Source organism: Meriones unguiculatus, chromosome 18, assembly GCF_030254825.1.
Source record: "Meriones unguiculatus strain TT.TT164.6M chromosome 18, Bangor_MerUng_6.1, whole genome shotgun sequence".
NCBI lineage: Eukaryota > Metazoa > Chordata > Mammalia > Rodentia > Muridae > Meriones > Meriones unguiculatus.
Window position 1 is genome coordinate 36,141,375 of NC_083365.1, and position 17,338 is coordinate 36,158,712.

General features: G+C 48.1%; 1 protein-coding gene across 1 annotated transcript; it reads left to right on the forward strand.

Annotated features, from left to right (window-relative positions):
- Nucleotides 1–3,993: 3,993 nt before the first annotated feature.
- Nucleotides 3,994–16,828, forward strand: Rcn1 (reticulocalbin 1). Its single transcript, XM_021662153.2, has 6 exons — nucleotides 3,994–4,517; nucleotides 8,679–8,872; nucleotides 9,758–9,936; nucleotides 11,604–11,664; nucleotides 14,499–14,698; nucleotides 15,639–16,828. The coding sequence occupies exons 1-6, from the start codon at nucleotides 4,282–4,284 to the stop codon at nucleotides 15,744–15,746; spliced, it is 978 nt and encodes a 325-aa protein (XP_021517828.1). The 5' UTR covers nucleotides 3,994–4,281; the 3' UTR covers nucleotides 15,747–16,828.
- Nucleotides 16,829–17,338: the final 510 nt, after the last annotated feature.

Genomic DNA, 17,338 nt, shown 5'->3' on the forward strand with positions numbered 1-17,338 from the left:
ACTTGCATATGTTTGTTACTTCCTTTTCTCTTCTGAATTTTCAAAATCTATTGAATACAATGACAATAGTCATATTTAAATGTTTTCTCTATCCGTAAACATCTGGGTCAGCTGTTAAGGGTAGTTTCTCATTGCCCTTATGCTATGCATTGTTTTGTCTTTTAAAAATTTTATTATGAACTTTTTGTTTGTTTTCAATGTTGTTGTTTTTGTTTGTTTGTTCGTTTGTTTGTTTTTGAGACAGGGTCTCACCATCTAATCTAGGCTGGCTCCTAAGTCCTGCTCTTTTTGTCTCAGCCTATCAAGTGCTTTGATTACAAGTATTAACCACCAGTCCTGGTTCCCTGTTATGTCCATGTTTGAATGTTAGAAACTGTGAGTTTTGTAGTTGTTCTCAACCTGCGGGCCTCAAACTCTTTTGCTGGTCAAACGACCCTTTTACGGGGTCTCCTAAAACCATTGGAAAACACAGATATTTACATTATGATTCATAAGAGTAGCAGCACTACAGTTATGAAGCAGCAACAAGAATGATTTTATGGTTGGGGTCAGCACAGCATGCAGAACTGTATTAAAGAGTCACAGCCTTCAGAAGGTTGAGAACCAGGGGTCATATTGTCATTTCTTCTCCCCACCCGCTCCCCACCCCTCACCCCCACACAATATTAATTCTTAGAAGTTTTCTTGAGCCTTTTCTCTTGAAGGAAGTCAAGTTACACGGAACAGCTGTGTCTTTCGCAGTTTGTTTTTAGATTTTGTTAGTCATTTCTGGGAGCCATGCTGAGCCTAGGGCTGATTGTGACCCACCTCTGAGACAGGACCTTACTGAGCTCTCCGCCCAGTGTTAACTACGTGTTTTTCCAGCCTGACCGGTAGGAACAGATACTGGACCCGGTACTCCTTGTTTCTCGGAATGAGACAGTCCCTGGATTTATGCGTATGAGTAGGAATTATATAGGATCATTCCTCTCTGGGAACTCAGACTTAAGAGAAACTGAAATGAATCTGTTAGTGCGAATCAGAGTATGAAAAGTTATGTGTGAGATGCAAAGGCTCTGGGCATTTTGAGTTAGAAGTGATTGATTCTGATTTGAGACCTAAGGGAAAACATCATGGTATAAATGACATCGGAGCTGAGTTTTGACAACTTTCTATGACACTGAATGATGGAGAGGCAGGAGGTGACATGAGGAAATAAAGAAATAACTTTTAAATGCACAAGCAGCTAATTACAAATCCTTGTGGCAACTATAGCCGTCTGGCTTCTTCTTTCCTGACAGAACCCTCGGGGTATGCTTCTGAAGGTTCTATTGTTCCAGCCCTGTGGACTCAATTTTGATTGGTCTAATCAACCACAGACTTTCCATACCATCCTGGCCAATGAGATGTGAAAGGAGGTCTGATGGGAAAGTTTTCTTCCTAATACAGGGATGAAACTCTTTTTTTTCTTTCTATTGGAGGAAAGCCCAAAAAGCTTTAAAATCTGGTTCCTTGGTGATGCCCTTGAGCCATTTGCATGAGCCAGTCTGATGCTGATGTAAGTCAAGACTTTTTGAGCTGTGAAGACGTGGCTCAGTGGGTAAAGAGCCTGCCCAGCAAGTATGAGGATGTCAGTTTGAAACCCATGTGAAGCTGGGGCCTGCTGAGACAGGAGAATGCCTAGAAGCTCGTGGGCTAGAGTCACATATAACCACAGACAGGATGTGGGACAGAAGTGCCCACACAAAGACTTTCTGATACATGAAATAATGTCCCCTCAATTCTGTTAACCTTTAGTCTGAGTTTGGATGGTGTCGCTTGCAGCAGATCTGCACACCCTAACCATCAATTCATACTGCTTTTCCTCAGCTACATGACACACCTCATCCCATCTTGAGATCCTCTGCCTTACTAAGGGTGGAGGCCAGCTTTGAAGGGGGAAATGTGCTTCATCAATCTTCCCACATGAGCACAGGGGAGAGATAAAAAGCAAGCTTTTAAAATGACAGAACACAACAACTTAATGAGGGACCTGGGCCTGTTTTTGTATCATCACCTTTCCTGATAATTCGGTTGAGGGGACGTCTTAATTCTCCAGGGAAGAATGAAAAAAAAAAAATGCAAGAAGAGAATGGAGGCAAGTTGCAGGAGAAATTACACAAACGCTTCCTGTTTCACAGCACTGTGGGTAATTCCCACAGGGAGCAAGCCTCCATCTGAGACAATCTGTGGGAAGCCACCAGCACGTGGCAGGAACCCCAAGTGTAGCAAGGGTGAAGATACGTCACCTTCATTCCTGACATTCTGGTTCAACAGCTGTGAGCCTAGCCCTGCCAAGGAAAAAGTCATGAATGGGCAGCCTGTCACCACTCCCCACTCACTCTCCAAGCCCCTTTCCAATTTCTGCTTCCCTCTTCCCCCACTCAAGTCATATCCTGTTTGCCTTGTGAACGCAAAGGGCATTGAGCCACTTTACCTCAAGACATTTGTGTTTGAGAAGTTTATTAGTCGGGATTCTTTCAGGGAACAGAAACAGTAAAATAAATATGCATTGTAAAAGAGGATTTATTAGATTGACTTGCAGGCTAGTGGATCGGTGGCCATCCGTGTGCCAGAGAGGCAGAGGACCGGAGAGCTGCTCGGCCCTAATCTAGAGCTGAGGGGTCAGGAAATGCCTGGAGACTCACTCACTGGTCTTCAGTCCACCTTGGAAGCAGGAAGAAGCTGGAGTCTGATGGCAGTGGCCACACTCACCAGCAGGAAGGGTGGCAAGCAGGCCTGCTTTTCCTTCGCGTCTGGAGCTGCCCTGAACGCTGCCCCGAACCCTTAAATCGCTGACCGCTGGAAGGAGTCGTACAAGGCCACAGAGCATTACTTCCATCTCCACTGTCCTCTGCCAGACAGCATAGAACCCCTCACACTGCCACGTTGCCCTGCCTGGCTTACCCTACTTATCATTAGCCTCAGTTCCTTGTAAGTCGTTTACCTCGGTTGATCTACGATGGGACATACACTCTGTAGAACCGTGGCTGTCTTGTTCCTCATTATACCCTCAGTTACACCCACCATCTTCGTTTGTGAATTGAAAACGGTCTTTATAGAAAGGCACTCGCAGCTATGTTATAATGTTCTGACTTCCTTACTGCCAAGGGCAAGCAGCACAGCCCCTGTGACCTTGAGAACGTTAGGAAGGTGAAGGAGGTGAACAGATGGCCTTACAGCTCTTGAGGTTGGAGGCTTCTCTCTTCAGTCAGTTTCCTGGGACTCTAGAAGATCCACTGACCCTCTGACACTGTAATGGAATCCCGACGCCAATCAACCCTACATGACTTTTTGTGAAAAGAGTCATAGTCTCTGACTGGCACCCTCAGGATGCCAGCCGCCGGCCGTGGGCAGCTATTTACGTGTAAACTCAGCTACTGAGTCTGGATTCACTCCGGTCAAGTGTTCAATAGCTACTACATGTAGGACAGCCCACACAGAGAACATTTCCATCATTGCAGAAAGTTATAGAACACATATCACCTCTGGTTTCAGATCTAACATGCTGATAGAATTTGAGTCACGTGGTGGGCCTGTAAAATGTCTTGACAACATTCAGAAACGAAAGCATTATAATCTGATATGTTTTTTGGAGGGAAGCCTCTCTGCCTCCCTCCCCACAGAAGGCAGAAAAGACTTCTTTCTCAAGAGTCCCCTCCCACAGTTCGCCAGAGCTTATCTCTAGGATGTTGAGATTTGCCTCCTCCTTAACCCAAGGGACCACGCCCATCCTGGCCTCCTTCCAGCCTCTTGTAACTACACTGCAAATTGTATTCACTGGTCTGCAAATTGTATTCACTGGAGTTGAAGTGGGCTTAAATGCTCATCCCCGGGCAAGCCTGGGGCTTGAGTTTCAGGTTCTCAGCTGGCCCCTGAGGTGGAGCGCTGCTCCTCCACACTGGAAGAAGAGCTATCACCCCGAACATCTGTTGCTTTTTTTTTTTTTTTTTTTTAACAAGGAACTTCTCTCCGGCCTTGTAGAGAGCCCTCCAGTCCGCAGCCCCCTTCATCTGGGCCCGCCCCTCGCGACGAGCTCACGGGGAGGGGCCGAGGCGAAACCCGAGCCCGGCGCCCACCACCCCGGCTGGCGACGTGGCTCTGCGGCCCCGGCCTCCTCCGGCGGCGCCGTGTCCAATGGGCGCGTGAGTGGGGCGGCCCGAGCCTCCCCGCTCCAGCCGGTCGCGCCCCTCGCTGGGGAGGGGACAGCGGCTGAGGCTCTGCAAGCCCCTACTGCCCTGCCGCCTCCCTGGGCTCGCGACCATGGCGCGCGGCGGCCGCCTGGGACTCGCCGTGGGGCTGCTGCTGGCACTTGCGCTGGCGCTGCAGGCCAAGCCCACGGTGCGCAAGGAGCGCGTGGTGCGGCCCGATTCCGAGCTGGGCGAGCGGCCGCCCGAGGACAACCAGAGCTTCCAGTACGATCACGAGGCCTTCCTGGGCAAGGAGGACTCCAAGACCTTCGATCAGCTAAGCCCGGACGAGAGCAAGGAGAGGCTGGGGTGAGGCCGCGGCCCGGGCCGCGCGGGGGACCACGCTGGGGCCCACGGCAAAACCTCAGAGGGAGCCACGCGGGACCTCGAGCGCAAAGCGAAAGCGAAATCGCGCCAGTTGGTCACAGCGCCAGACCCCGCGTGGAAGTCGCCGCCACGCCCCGGTCGGGATAGCTTCCCACGGGGAGGCGAGAACGTGGCAGCGGGAGCAGGGAGTTAGAGGGCCCGCCCCCCACCTAGGTTTCATCAGAAGAGACTGGAAAGAGTGAGCCAAGTTTGCTGGCTGTGGCCTTTTAGTCCCGGAGTTCTTTCCCACAGTCTTAGCCACAGAGAGGCACTTGAGACTTGTTAAAAAGCATCTCAAGATCAAACAGAAATGGGTAAGAGCTGAATGGAGGGGGCAGGCGATGGAGAGGCTTATTCCTGGCCTGTCTCAGGGTCAGGAAAGGAAGATGAGCTCTTGTCATCTGACCAGCCATCCCAGAAATCTCACGTAGAGACATAGAAATCAGGTTTTTAAAGGGAGTAATTGGGATTTGTACAGAGATGGAAACTAATTCCTTGGTCTCTGCTTTGAGCATTATGCGTAAGGCACTCAATTTTTTGTTTTGTTTTGTTTTGGCAACTGATTGTCTGGGGCAAAAATGCTGCTGAGCGGCTATGGTGGTGCGTTGTGAGCTTAGCTTGGAACTCGGAAACAAACCTGGGCAACCTCTCAGCACCCTCCTCCCCCGATCCCCAGGAGACCAGTGTGCAGTTGACGGGAGAACTATGAGAGGGACTGGTAGCTAGAGAAAACCAGCTGCAGGCAGGGCCGGGAGGAACACAGCAGCCCTACGTGTGCGCCGCCAGAGTTCCCAGAACCTGGCTCCTGGGCCTGCAGGATCTTCGTGTTGTGCTAGAGTTGAAAAGAACACAGCCATCTCTGTGCAACTGAAAGGCCAGAGTGTTGAGTGGGACAGGATAAATGATACCTATTGTGGAGGCTCAGCATCTGCCTGTTGTGATAAAAAGACCTTTGGACTTCAAAGTCACCTCCAAACACTATCTTTTACTTGGCAGGGAAGTACTTTCTCTTCTTTTTTGGGACTTAACAATAGGGGCTGTTGATAAATTCCCTCCTTTGTACTGCTGTGAGGCCTGCAGGCTGATTTAGTCTGGGACCCAGATTGCAGTCGTTCTGCATTGTCCTGGGAAGGAGGAGGGGGAAGAGAGTCGGGAACTGGAAACACTAAGTTTAGGTCCTCTGGCTTCATTTAACTCCTTCATGCAGGCTAATCAGCTCAAATGGCAGAAGTGTTGACGGAAAGACCTTGATTTTGTTCATTTATTCATCCAGCAAGCATAGCAGTGGCTACTGTGCTTGGACAGTGTCCGACATCCATCTGGCAGGTACAAAGATGAGCCCTCATGGTCTAGGTCTCAGGGTGCTGGCCATCAAAGGTGGAGGCCAGGCAGGTCCTTTCAGGATCGCTATCATGGTAACAACAGCCTCAAGTGCCTGGGTCTCAAAGGCGGTACCTCATCAGAGCTCATGAGCTGGTTCAAGGGTTGCCGGGAATACAGCATCAGCAAGGTGTTCCAGAAGTGAGGGGCCTGCTTGTTTATCGGGGGCTTGAACTCTTTTGTGGGGCAGGAGGATGTCCTGGGCTCCTCAAGAGGCAGAGAAGAGGAAATGGGAGGTCTAAGAGAAGGGAAGGCAAAGGGCAGAGGGAAGGACCTCAAGGAGGCAGAGCTGTTACCTGCGCATGTGGGTGTGCTGATCAGGACATTCTAATCCCCAAACCTTGCTGAGGAAGCCAGCCTGGCCTTAAGAGTAGAGAGCGTAACCGTGGCAGATGTGGCGTTCTGAGTAGATATGAAGGTGAGGGTTACTGTGTCCGGCTATTAGGAAGAGAAGGCTGAAGACCTGGTGTGGCAACACTTGACCTTGACCCAGTGTTGAAGGAGGAACCAAAGGTAACATCTGGGCCCCTGGCCTGAGCCTCTTCCCTTCTAAGGTAATATGGGCTAGGATTGGGCTGTATCTTTTGGAAACGACAAGTCTAGCCTAAGGCTAAGTGTGAGGTTGCCTCCCGTCTGCTTTCTCAGTAGTCCCCTCCAAGTCTGGACTGTTGAAGGAGGAACCTGGCTAGATCCCGGCAACTTTGGCTCTATCGCTTGACCATCTGTTAGAAACACATGTTGTCTTTAAAATCTCTGGAAACACTGAAGGGTTACAAAGTGAAGCCATAGGCCAAATACAGCCTCATCGACCTCATACAATCTTAGAAAAATGCAAATGACTTTCCAACACCTAAAGTTGGGAGTGATTTCACCTGTCCACCCCAGTTTCTGGTTTCTCTTGAAAGCAACAGGCAGGGCAACATCATTTGCCCTAGGCAACTCCTGGAGGCTTTCTTCGTTTCTTTTACTTGCTGAGAGTTCAGTTTTGCTTCCACACTTGACCTACATCCTCCTGAGTGAGGAAAGGCACCCCCTCTCTTTGTTCCTCACACACATCTTGTCATTTGGGTGTTTTCGCTTACAATGGGGAAACGGAAGCTCAGAGGTTCACTAGCTTGAGGTCACAGAAATAACGGGAGACCACAGCCAGGATGAAGATCTAGATGTTCTGACTAAAGGCATTCAGAATCTACTACATTCCGTTTCCTTTCAGGATCTTACTCTTGCGACCTTTCAAGAGAGGTTAAGGTCCCTCCTCTAGTTCCAGTAAATAGTTTTAGAGTCCTTACTGTGTGTTGGTCCACAGCTATGCCCTGGGTGTTGGTTGTTGCAAGCTATTCTGTCTTCAAAAGAGGGTTGCATGGTGTCATGCCATTGAGCCTTTGTTGACCTGAAGTTCTGCTTCTCAGCGGTGTTGGGTAACCAATGGGCAGAGTTGCCAGCATGTCCTCAGGACTGGAGCTGCGCCTCCCTGCGCAGTGTTGAATTAATTCTGCTGTGTCCATCTCAGTCTGCCCCAGGGAAGCCTGAAAAGGCATGGGATCTAGTTTTTCAGTCCCAAATCTATGAAAACTGTGCTTGAAGGGACCCTTTAAAGTTGTTCTTAATACCCATAATTTCCAGAGAAAGGAGCTGGTCTCCTTGGGTTTAGATAGGAGATGTTGACTTTGTTTGCCCCTCCCCCCCATTTCTCTACCTTTCCACTGAAAGGTTCTCAGTTACTGCTCAAACTGTATTTATAAAGAACTAAGGAATTCGGGTCCCATCTCTAACTAATCAAGTATTTGCTGTTAATCAGAACTGCCACTGAAAAAAAAAAATGATCACTGGGGTTGATAGAACTCTAGCCCCAAAGAAAGACACTGAATTGTTGTTGGCCTGGCCTGTATGGCTTCATTCCAGGTGTGTGAAACTTTCTCTTAAACACTGGCAATAGCTTTTGGGTTTTTCGAAGTTCCCCCACAGAGAAGGCACTCCCTATTCGGGACTGTTTGACACAGAGACAAACAGATGGTGAGTGTCCAGTCTGAATTTTACCCTGAACTAGTGTTTAGGATGCCTCAGTAGAATCTAGTGTGAAATCCATGGACCCTAGGCCGTGTTTGGAAACCCAAGAGGGCACAGTGGTCTGTATCCTATTAGCAGGGGAACCTTGCTCCTTCAGCTACCAGAGGGCCAGGTTTCTGGGAGAGTTTGCTTTGTCCGACAAGACTGGTCTCCTGCTTCTTAAGTTTCAAATCCCTGAGTAAAAGGTATCAGGATTTAAAACACACAGCTCGCCAATCTTTGGATTAACATAGAATTTCCTGTTGTTGCATCGTACCCAAAGCTAAAAAGAATGTGTGCTCAACCCAGTTAGACCTAATACGTCTGCCAAGCCAGTTTTCAACAGTTAGACATGGCAGTCTCTAAAGTCCTGAGCCGAAAAGAATCCTGAATTCGTATCTGGGTTTCAAGATGTAGAAGCCTGATCCATTAGTGACGTCTGCCGCTGGCCTTGGTTTCCAGGAGGAGAAAGCATATCATCCTTGGAAAGAAACAAACCTTAAGGCCCTTTGATCTAAGAAGCATCAGATCACTGATAGGCCGAATCTCTCTTAGAATCTTATAACATTTAAGACTGCAAATTGCTTGACATTTTGCTGGACCAAGACCATACAAGTCTTGATGATGACCCTTGAGGAATTTGTTTCATTTTATTACTTTCTTTTCTTAAAACTACAGGAAAATTGTTGATCGAATTGACAGTGATGGAGACGGCTTTGTTAGTACTGAGGAGCTGAAAGTTTGGATAAAACGGGTACAGAAAAGATACATCTATGACAATGTCGCTAAAGTCTGGAAGGATTATGATAGAGACAAAGATGAAAAGATCTCCTGGGAAGAATACAAGCAGGCCACCTATGGCTACTACCTAGGTAAGGGGTGCCACAGTGGAGAACAAGGTCACAGGAGACTGTCATCATGGCTAGCCTTCTTCTGCCAGATGTCCCAACAACCTTCAAAGTAAAACCTGTTGTATAACATCCTCCTCTGCCTACTAAGAATGTACCAAGTTGGCTGACATAAGGAGGTGTTTTAGGCCATGGCCTTGCTTGAACCTAGCTCTCAGAGGCGCACACAGAGAAGAGACAGAAAATGTGCTTCTGGCAGTTTCTCATTGCTGCTGGAGTTGGGCAGTTAGGATGAAGTATGCCTGAGACATCATCAGGAAGGGCTTCAGTGGGAAGGGGGGTTTGGAAACTGGGCCTTGAAGAATGGATTTAAATTTGGAGCGATTGTAAGAGACTGTGAGGAAGATGGCAGAGGCACGGAAATGCACTCATGGTGGACGGGGCTTGGGTTAGAGGAAGGAGTATGGTGACGACCCCCGTACACACACCCAGGTGCCTGGTAGATCGCAGGGAGACAGGCTTGGGGGGAAAGGAAGATAATCAAAGCCAGATCCTGAGCGCTTGAAAGCTAGTGAGGCCTTTAGACATTCTAGAACACACAGGGAATCCTTGCATGTCCTAGATCAAGAAGTGATATGATGAATGCAGAAGTCTGTAAATAGAGGTCTGAAATTGTGTGGTCTAAAGCCTGCACTCTTCAGCGCTTGCTCTGAAAGCCCCTAATGGGCACCAAGGCTGTGATTCTGGGATGACTTAGAGAGAGAGAGAGAAGATGCAAGGGTATTTTGAATAGAAATGTTTTAAAGAAGCCAGTGGGTAAGTTAAGGTCTTTTTTGTGTATATAAAGAGTGAGTGATCTGGGACAGAGGGTCCCCTTCAAGGTTGGCCATTGCTGTGTGTGCCCTGCAGGAAACCCCACTGAATTCCAGGATAGTTCTGATCACCATACCTTTAAAAAGATGCTGCCACGTGATGAGAGAAGGTTTAAGGCTTCGGACCTTGACGGCGACCTGACAGCTACTCGGGAGGAGTTCACTGCCTTTCTGCACCCAGAGGAGTTTGAACACATGAAGGAAATTGTAGTTTTGGTGAGAACAGTGAAAGTCCACACTGGGAAAATACCAAGGAGAAAACTGTCCCCACACATTGTCCCTTTTTCCAAGAAGAGACTCTTCTCAGGCTGCTGGGAATTGGGGAAGGACTGAAGTTGAATGATGTCAAATCTCTGCCTGTCCAGGAAGTAGTCAGGACAAGCTAGATGCTATAACAAATACCCCAGTTGAAACCATTTAACACAAAGCAAGCTTGCTCCTTATTTGCATAACATCCCTTAAGGATGGTCCCAGGCAGATCCCCTGGGCAACTGTGCTCTAAATACTAGCAGGCACCCAAGCTACCTCTACCTTCTGCTCTGCTATCTTAGCTTCAGGGTCATCCTGGTAACAGCAAGGTGGTAGACACAGGACAGAGACAGAATGAAGAAATGCGATAGCCTGTCTTTAGTATTCAGGCTTTTAAAAAAAGGATATATGTATCTATTTCTGTTCTGGCCCCTTTTAGTTATGCAGAGGCTGAAAGACACACACCACTTAGAAATGTGCTCAGAAAGAACTGATGGGTTAGTGAACAGCTAGCTGGGCTCTGCCTAGTTTTTGTTGCTGCAGGTTTTTGCTTGCTTGCTTTCCTTCCTTTCTTTTGTTTGTTTTCAGCGTAGGAGGAATAGAACACCTTATGGAAACGTAAAAGTGAGCTTGTGGCTGGAAAGGCTGTTCCCAGCAGTCACCTCTAGAAAGCAGATGGCTCGGATGCCAGGCCTCTAAAGGGTCAATGCCTATAAGGCCTCTGAGTGTCACTGCTTTGTGTAGTGTCCCATTGGGCCCCATGTGCCTTTATTTTTCATGACATTTCAGTAAATACCATCACCTATTTCCTGGACAGAGTCAGTTCCAACTTCTGGGATGCTGTCAAAGATTATTTTCAAAAACAGCTCTGAGTATCTGAGATACCTAATCGCCTCATATTTTGCCTCATGACTCCCATGATCCCAAGGACTGGGCAGTGATCCAGGAATCATTTCTCTTAATCATTCAACATCCATGTAGTGATAACTAATTTTCCAGAGGACAATGAAGGAGGGCAGGGGCGGGAGCATTGCCACAGGGGAATTGTTTGCCTGCAAGCAGAATTGGTGCTCTGAACTCAGACAGACAATTTTCTTGACTCAGGATGTCCTTGAGTTGCTGGGCCAATGGACAGTCAATTCACTTAGTTACTGATGCAACTAGAAGCCAAGTATAGCTGATTGAAGCAAGGTGCTTTCACAAGTCAGTTTTAACTTTCAAGTTTAATCTTCTATAGTTTTATGTCTCCGACCCCATGTGAGTGTTCCTAGCTCCTAGCTATAGAATCTATTTCTATGGTCCCTCTAATCCGGGCCTTCCCATGTTGGACTCTCTCAGACTCCTAGGGGTGAGGTCTGGTATTGGTTGTTCTGCCAGGGCATCTTGAGGGCCTCAGAGCACACCGAGTTTACAGACACTCTTTCCTTTGAAGGGAGGGATCTGCCCTTCAGATTGTGGAGGGCGGGTAGGGGGATACCAGCCATCACCTGTGTTTTAATGTCACAGTGGGCTGCCCAGGGAGCTGAGAGAATGAGTCACCAAGTGTTATAAAAGCCAGACAAAGAGGGCAGCGGGAGTCTCGGACTTGCTTAAAGCACGTGGCCATCTCGTGTGGTTTCCCCATTGCTTCCTAGGAAACGCTGGAGGACATCGACAAGAACGGAGACGGTTTTGTGGACCAGGACGAATACATCGGTGAGTGCAGGCTGCAGTGGCTCAGCTGTCCCCCCACTCCCCCTCCCCCCGTGACCTGATGGCCTCACTGCTGGGAGCGCCCAACAGAGAGGACCCTTCAGCCCTATTTGTTGCATAGTCCCAACAAAGTGAGTAACTGCACCTCCCTTGGGGGAGGAAAAGCAGAAGGAGGCCAGCCAGCAGCCTGCTCCACAGGGCTCAGCAGTGCTGCTTGTCACACTGCCCTAGGCACTGGGATGGGAGAGGCCACAGATGTACAGTGATGCTAAACTAGTTGGGGAGGAGAAGACTAAAATTCGACGGAGGTCAGCTAGCTTAGAACCCAGACTGGGTGGGCACGGCCATGACTGACGAGATTGGCCGTGTGCCAGAGCTACAGGTGATGGGGTTACACCTGTCTGCCAGTGGGCACAGTTGCTCCTTGTTAGAGCCACTCATTCTCTGGTATTTCATCTTTTGGCTGGTGGTACCGTAGTTGACATTTACCAAGAATCAGGGAGAGTTGCCTGACTGTAGCCATAGTGCCCAAGCACAAAGATCTGCAGCCCACGGCTGATGCCCACCACCTGCACAGCAGGGGCACATGGCTCTAGCCTCAGGCTGCTGACTTGTAGGAGCCCTCCTTTTCCTGTCTCACGTTAGAGCAGGGGAAATCACAGCTTCAGGTGCTAACTAACAGAGAGAGACAGGAAGCTTTTTTGTGTATCAACAGGGGCGGTTACTCACCTTTAAATGTAATATTCTGCCCATGTTGCCTCGTCCCCTGGCTTGTGGCTGTACGATTTTGTCCCCGTGCGTAAGGACAGGCACCTTTGGTAATGTGATGAACACAGCTTTTGCTAATGGTGAACGGTCATATATAGTTCTAGAGCTGAACACTTCCCTGGGTGACCTGGCTAATAGTCGGGTAGCTCTTTGCCCGGGTAATTAGAGTGATCTCGGTGAGCCTTTGTACGATAAGGATGCTGACAGTGACCTCCTCAGTGTGAGAGGTGGAGCCTTCCTCTTGAGAGGCACAAAGGGTGGGGAGTACTCTGAGCCTCAAACCTGTCACCATGGCAGCAGTGAGTGAATTAGACCGAGAGGGGCTCCCTGATAAAAACAAACAATGCGGCACTTTTGATTAACAGTGTACACCCTTGATGGCCCTCCTGAACTCTGCGCTGAGATGGTTCCTGGCGGGGGCAAAATTCTCAGTCGCTTTGACTAAAAGAAACATTTCATTGGGCAGGGAAGGGAGAAGGGTATTATGTTTGGCAACAAGTTTTCAGCAGGTAATAGTGAGAAAGACTTTTATATAAGAACTTGTCAGGTAAGGGACCTGATTTTTTAGGGTGTGCTCACTCTTGAGTTGCTAGTGTGGAGTACTCAAAAGCTTTCCCATCCACTGAGAGAGCCCTGTAATTCTATGCCCCAGAAAGACGTTGTTCTTTAACGTGGGGGAGAACAGTGTGTTCTCAATTCAAGTGTCACCCTCTCCTGCCAGGTTAAACCAAGCTCGGACTAGCTAATGTGATTGTTGTTTCTCAAAAACAGTAGGCAATGGTGGGCGTTTGCTCAGCTAATGCAGCACCTGCTGTGGAAACATGAGGATCTGGGTTCAGATCCAAGATCCACCTGAGCAGTCTGGAGTTGGGGCACACACCTGTAACACCAGCACTGGGGAGGCCGAGACAGCAGGACGCTGGGACTCCGTGACCCGGCTACTTTGTAGCTTTTCTCTTTTTCCCTCCCTTCAAGTGTCTATTCAGTCTGATGACTATCTTCTTATATTGAAACTTGATGCAAAGAACCTTTTTTCTACGTTGAAACATTGTTGTAGTTTTTTTCCCCCCAAATGAAACTTTACTGCCAAGGGTTTCTTTTCTACACTGAAATTTTATCACAAAGCGCTTTGTTCTTTTTGTCTATCCTTGAAACTTTTTTTTTTAATTATTATATAAGGTTTCAAAACTGTGTTTCCATCCAAGAGAAACCACCCGTGGCTTCTAAATGGAAAGCTTTAACAAATAACAAAACAACAAAAATTAAAAAGTGTGTGAGGGATAGTCATGGTGTGCACATCTTTTATCCCAACACTAGGCAGGAAGAGGAGGGCAAATTTCCTAAGGGTTCCAGGCAGCCTGGTCTATATCGTGAGTTCCAGGTGAGCTACATCGTGAGACCCTGTCTCAAAACCAATCAAAAACAAAAGCAGTGTATGAATGTCCCCTTCCTCGTTTGTCCCGGGATTTTATAAAGTGGAGATAATGATCTGTCTTATCTCCTAATTGCTAGAGGAGTGAAATAAGATGGTCCGAGGAGGCCCTTTGGAAATGAGGTACGGGGTAGTAATAAGCGCAGATGGGAAGATGGGTCTTGGCACCAAGCCTCCCATGGTCCTGTGCGGCAGCCTCACATCATTCTCATCTGTAAAACTGGAGAACAGATGATATAAAGGGAGTGTACACGGGACACTTCCTGATGAGTCTGGGCTGTGGGAAGTGCCCAGGGTTATTGTTGCTGTTGATTTCCCCTTCGTGGTCAGCTGGAGTAGAGCCTCTCCCTTGAGTAGCCCTTTGGTCTTCAAAAATATGACTTACTGATTATGATCTCCATTTCACAAGCTTTGGGCTCAGATACTGAGCCAAGAGAACCCACCCAGGTCTCGTCTGCTGGCTTCTAACCGAGTCTGCCTGTCCCACCCCTGTGGCCATCCCTCCACTCTGCACCTGCTGTGACCTTCGCCCTCTCCATAGGTTGTCACCCTTCCAAAAATGAAGGAGTAAAGTTCTTTTGGATTTTTTTTTCCCTCCTTCTTGTCTTCTGTAACTGAGAACAGCTCTTCTTTCCAGCGGACATGTTTTCCCACGAGGACAACGGTCCTGAACCAGACTGGGTTTTGTCAGAACGGGAGCAGTTCAATGACTTCCGGGATCTGAACAAGGATGGGAAGCTGGACAAGGATGAGATTCGCCACTGGATCCTCCCTCAGGATTATGACCATGCGCAGGCCGAGGCCCGGCATCTGGTCTACGAGTCAGACAAAAACAAGGTAGTTTCCGTGGTCAGGGCCGTTGATTGACAGGAAGCAGTTTGTGCAAGATCGGGTCTGTCCGCCTTGTTAATGATACCGTCAGCTCCGTTTGTCTACTTCTCTTACTCTCCAGCAGAGGCCTGCACCATGACAGCTGCAGTGAGCAAGGTTTCCTCTTTCCTGGACAGTCACTTGTGGGCCACAGACTGAAATGGCTGAGTCTCGCCCTAGGACTAAAACATTAGTATCGTTGATATAGTGGGGCAAGGATTTAAGAAATTAACCCGGTATGACCTGAGGCAAGCTTATTCCTCCCTTCATCTAGTCATCAGTGTTTATCAAGTATGTCTGGCATAGGGGGTCCATTCCATTAGAGGTCAGACACCTCAGGCGAGTCCCTGGGGATCTGTTTGTTTGGGGACAGGGGCTCTACCGATTACCAGTATTTCCATGTCCGCTGATAGGTATCCAGGTAAATAGGGGCTGGGAGTGTTTGTAAAGCAGATGCTATTGTGAGTCAGGCCCTGGTACTAGAGTAGTAATACTTTGTTAGAATCCAAAGAAGTAAGTAAATGAGATGAAGACAAAAATCCTGCCTCGTCCGGCTCTGTTAATTGCCCCAAACACCGAGCTTTGCAGCCCAAAGAGTTACACAGTGAGGCCATGAAAGGGAAGTGAGGTCCTTCTGGCCTGTTTTGGGAACACCCCCATTACTTGTACAATCTATCTTCCGGTGTCCCGGGACCTAGCTGAGGCGCTCCAGCACAGCCCTCACAGACAGCGAGAGTTTCGTTTCTGTCTGGAGTTTTGCACTGCGGTCATGGGGGGTGGGAGAGGAACACATCTGGACTGGTGGATGTGGCCCTTGAAACCCTGCAGGCCAGGGCAGTACAGTGGGCGGGATGCTGACCGGGAGAGCTTCCAGCCCCCGCCTGACGGCTCTTTCGCTTTCCCTCAGGACGAGATGCTAACCAAGGAGGAGATTCTAGACAAGTGGAACATGTTTGTGGGGAGCCAGGCTACCAATTACGGAGAAGATCTCACAAAAAATCACGACGAGCTGTGAAGGGCGCTCATCCTGATGCCGACTGTCACAGGCTTCCGTCAGGGGTTCTGGGGGGCGATGGGGGGTTGCTGTAGGTGTCAGGTGTAGAGCCGCGGTATCCCTAAACGGTGAGATTATACCTCAGATTGGGGTAGGAGTTGTTTTTCGCTCCGTATTTACTGGAAAATAGCCTTTGCTATTTGTACCAGTGGGGTTGCCCCCGAAGCACATTAAACTCTTGACAAATTGCAAGTCTCTGAGGGGATACATTGCTATAATGTGATTTCTTAGTCTCCTCTCCCCCACTTAAATTTAAAGGAAGGGGGAAGAAATCATGAAAGGGTTCTGTAACGGAAGGAGGGTGGGTGGGTGGGACACAGTGTTAAGAGTTGACTGCTATGCATTTGAGCTATTAGATTTTTTCTTTCTTTCTTTCTTTTTTTAGTTGCCACTGTTAAACGGTGGCGAAGAAAAATGATGAAGGAGTGAATGTTGTATTGTCCTAGGTTAGCTGAAGCAGGCATGGTATTTCAAATTCTTTATATTTTGAGCTGTTACTGTAAATGGTGTATAAATTTTTGTGTGTTTTCCTGTATGGACCTGCTAATGTACACAATAAACCCACATCTTTTTTTTTTTTTTTAACCAAGAAACAATCAAAAAAAAGATAATGTGAATGAAAAAAAGGAATTTTAGGGATGGTAAAAAGATGAATGCCAGGTATTTGAAAAACTGTATGACCATGCTCAACACTTTAAATATACTTGAGAATTTTTTTTTTTTTTACAAGTTAATGACGTGGGTCCGGTTTTTGAAATAGTGAATAGAAATAACAGTCCTTTCCTGAATGTGAGGAGTGCGAGGCTATAGAGGGCTAGGGATCCAGATGTAGTGGAGTTGATTGTTTGAGCCTGCTTCCAGCACAGTGTATGCCAAAAACACAGGGCAAGGTCGTCATCTAAGCTGGTTTAACAAGTACAGGTGAAATTCCACCTCAGGCGAGTCCCTGGGGATCAGTTTGTTTGGGGACAGGGGCTCTACCGATTACCAGTATTTCCATGTCCGCTGATAGGTGAATGGAATAAAGGATACCTTGAGGATTTTCCCGTGTGTCTTGCGGTGTTTGACTTCATAGAAAGAATGGTTTCGTTGTTCCTCTGGAATTAAACAGTGGTAAGGGTCCATGGGTCAGATTGGAATGGACTCAGTCATTACTAGCAAGTTCGGAATGTATCCGTAGTTGCCGATTCCATCCCTGTATCCTTCATATCCTTCTGGGAAGTGAGGGAACCAGATGTCATTTCCACAGTAGGATTTTCCTGAGACAGGTTTTAACTTGGAAGATCCAGACCTCTTCCCTGTGCCTGTGGGGTCTGCCAGACAGGATTCGGCTGTGCCGCCCTTCTGAGCACTGTCTCCTTATTCCTCGCTTACCCCACCTTTTCTCACCCTTTACCCCAGACTGCACCCTCACTGACTTTGTTGTCCTCAAACACATCAAGTGTTGCTGAGATACTCTCCCCGGGTGAGATACGAACATTGTCCTAATGAAAAACCAGAGTATAGTCCCACTGGCTTTCACCGGGGAAAGCAGAGAGCTTCCCGCGCTTGCA

What these genes read in the sequence shown, in the direction of transcription:
- Rcn1 (XM_021662153.2), top strand. Translation starts at nt 4,282, where the DNA reads ATGGCGCGCGGCGGCCGCCTGGGACTCGCCGTGGGGCTGCTGCTGGCA. An exon ending in GAGAGCAAGGAGAGGCTGGG is followed by an intron (nt 4,518 to 8,678) that starts GTGAGGCCGCGG and finishes TTAAAACTACAG; the next exon opens with GAAAATTGTTGATCGAATTG. An exon ending in CACCTATGGCTACTACCTAG is followed by an intron (nt 8,873 to 9,757) that starts GTAAGGGGTGCC and finishes TGTGCCCTGCAG; the next exon opens with GAAACCCCACTGAATTCCAG.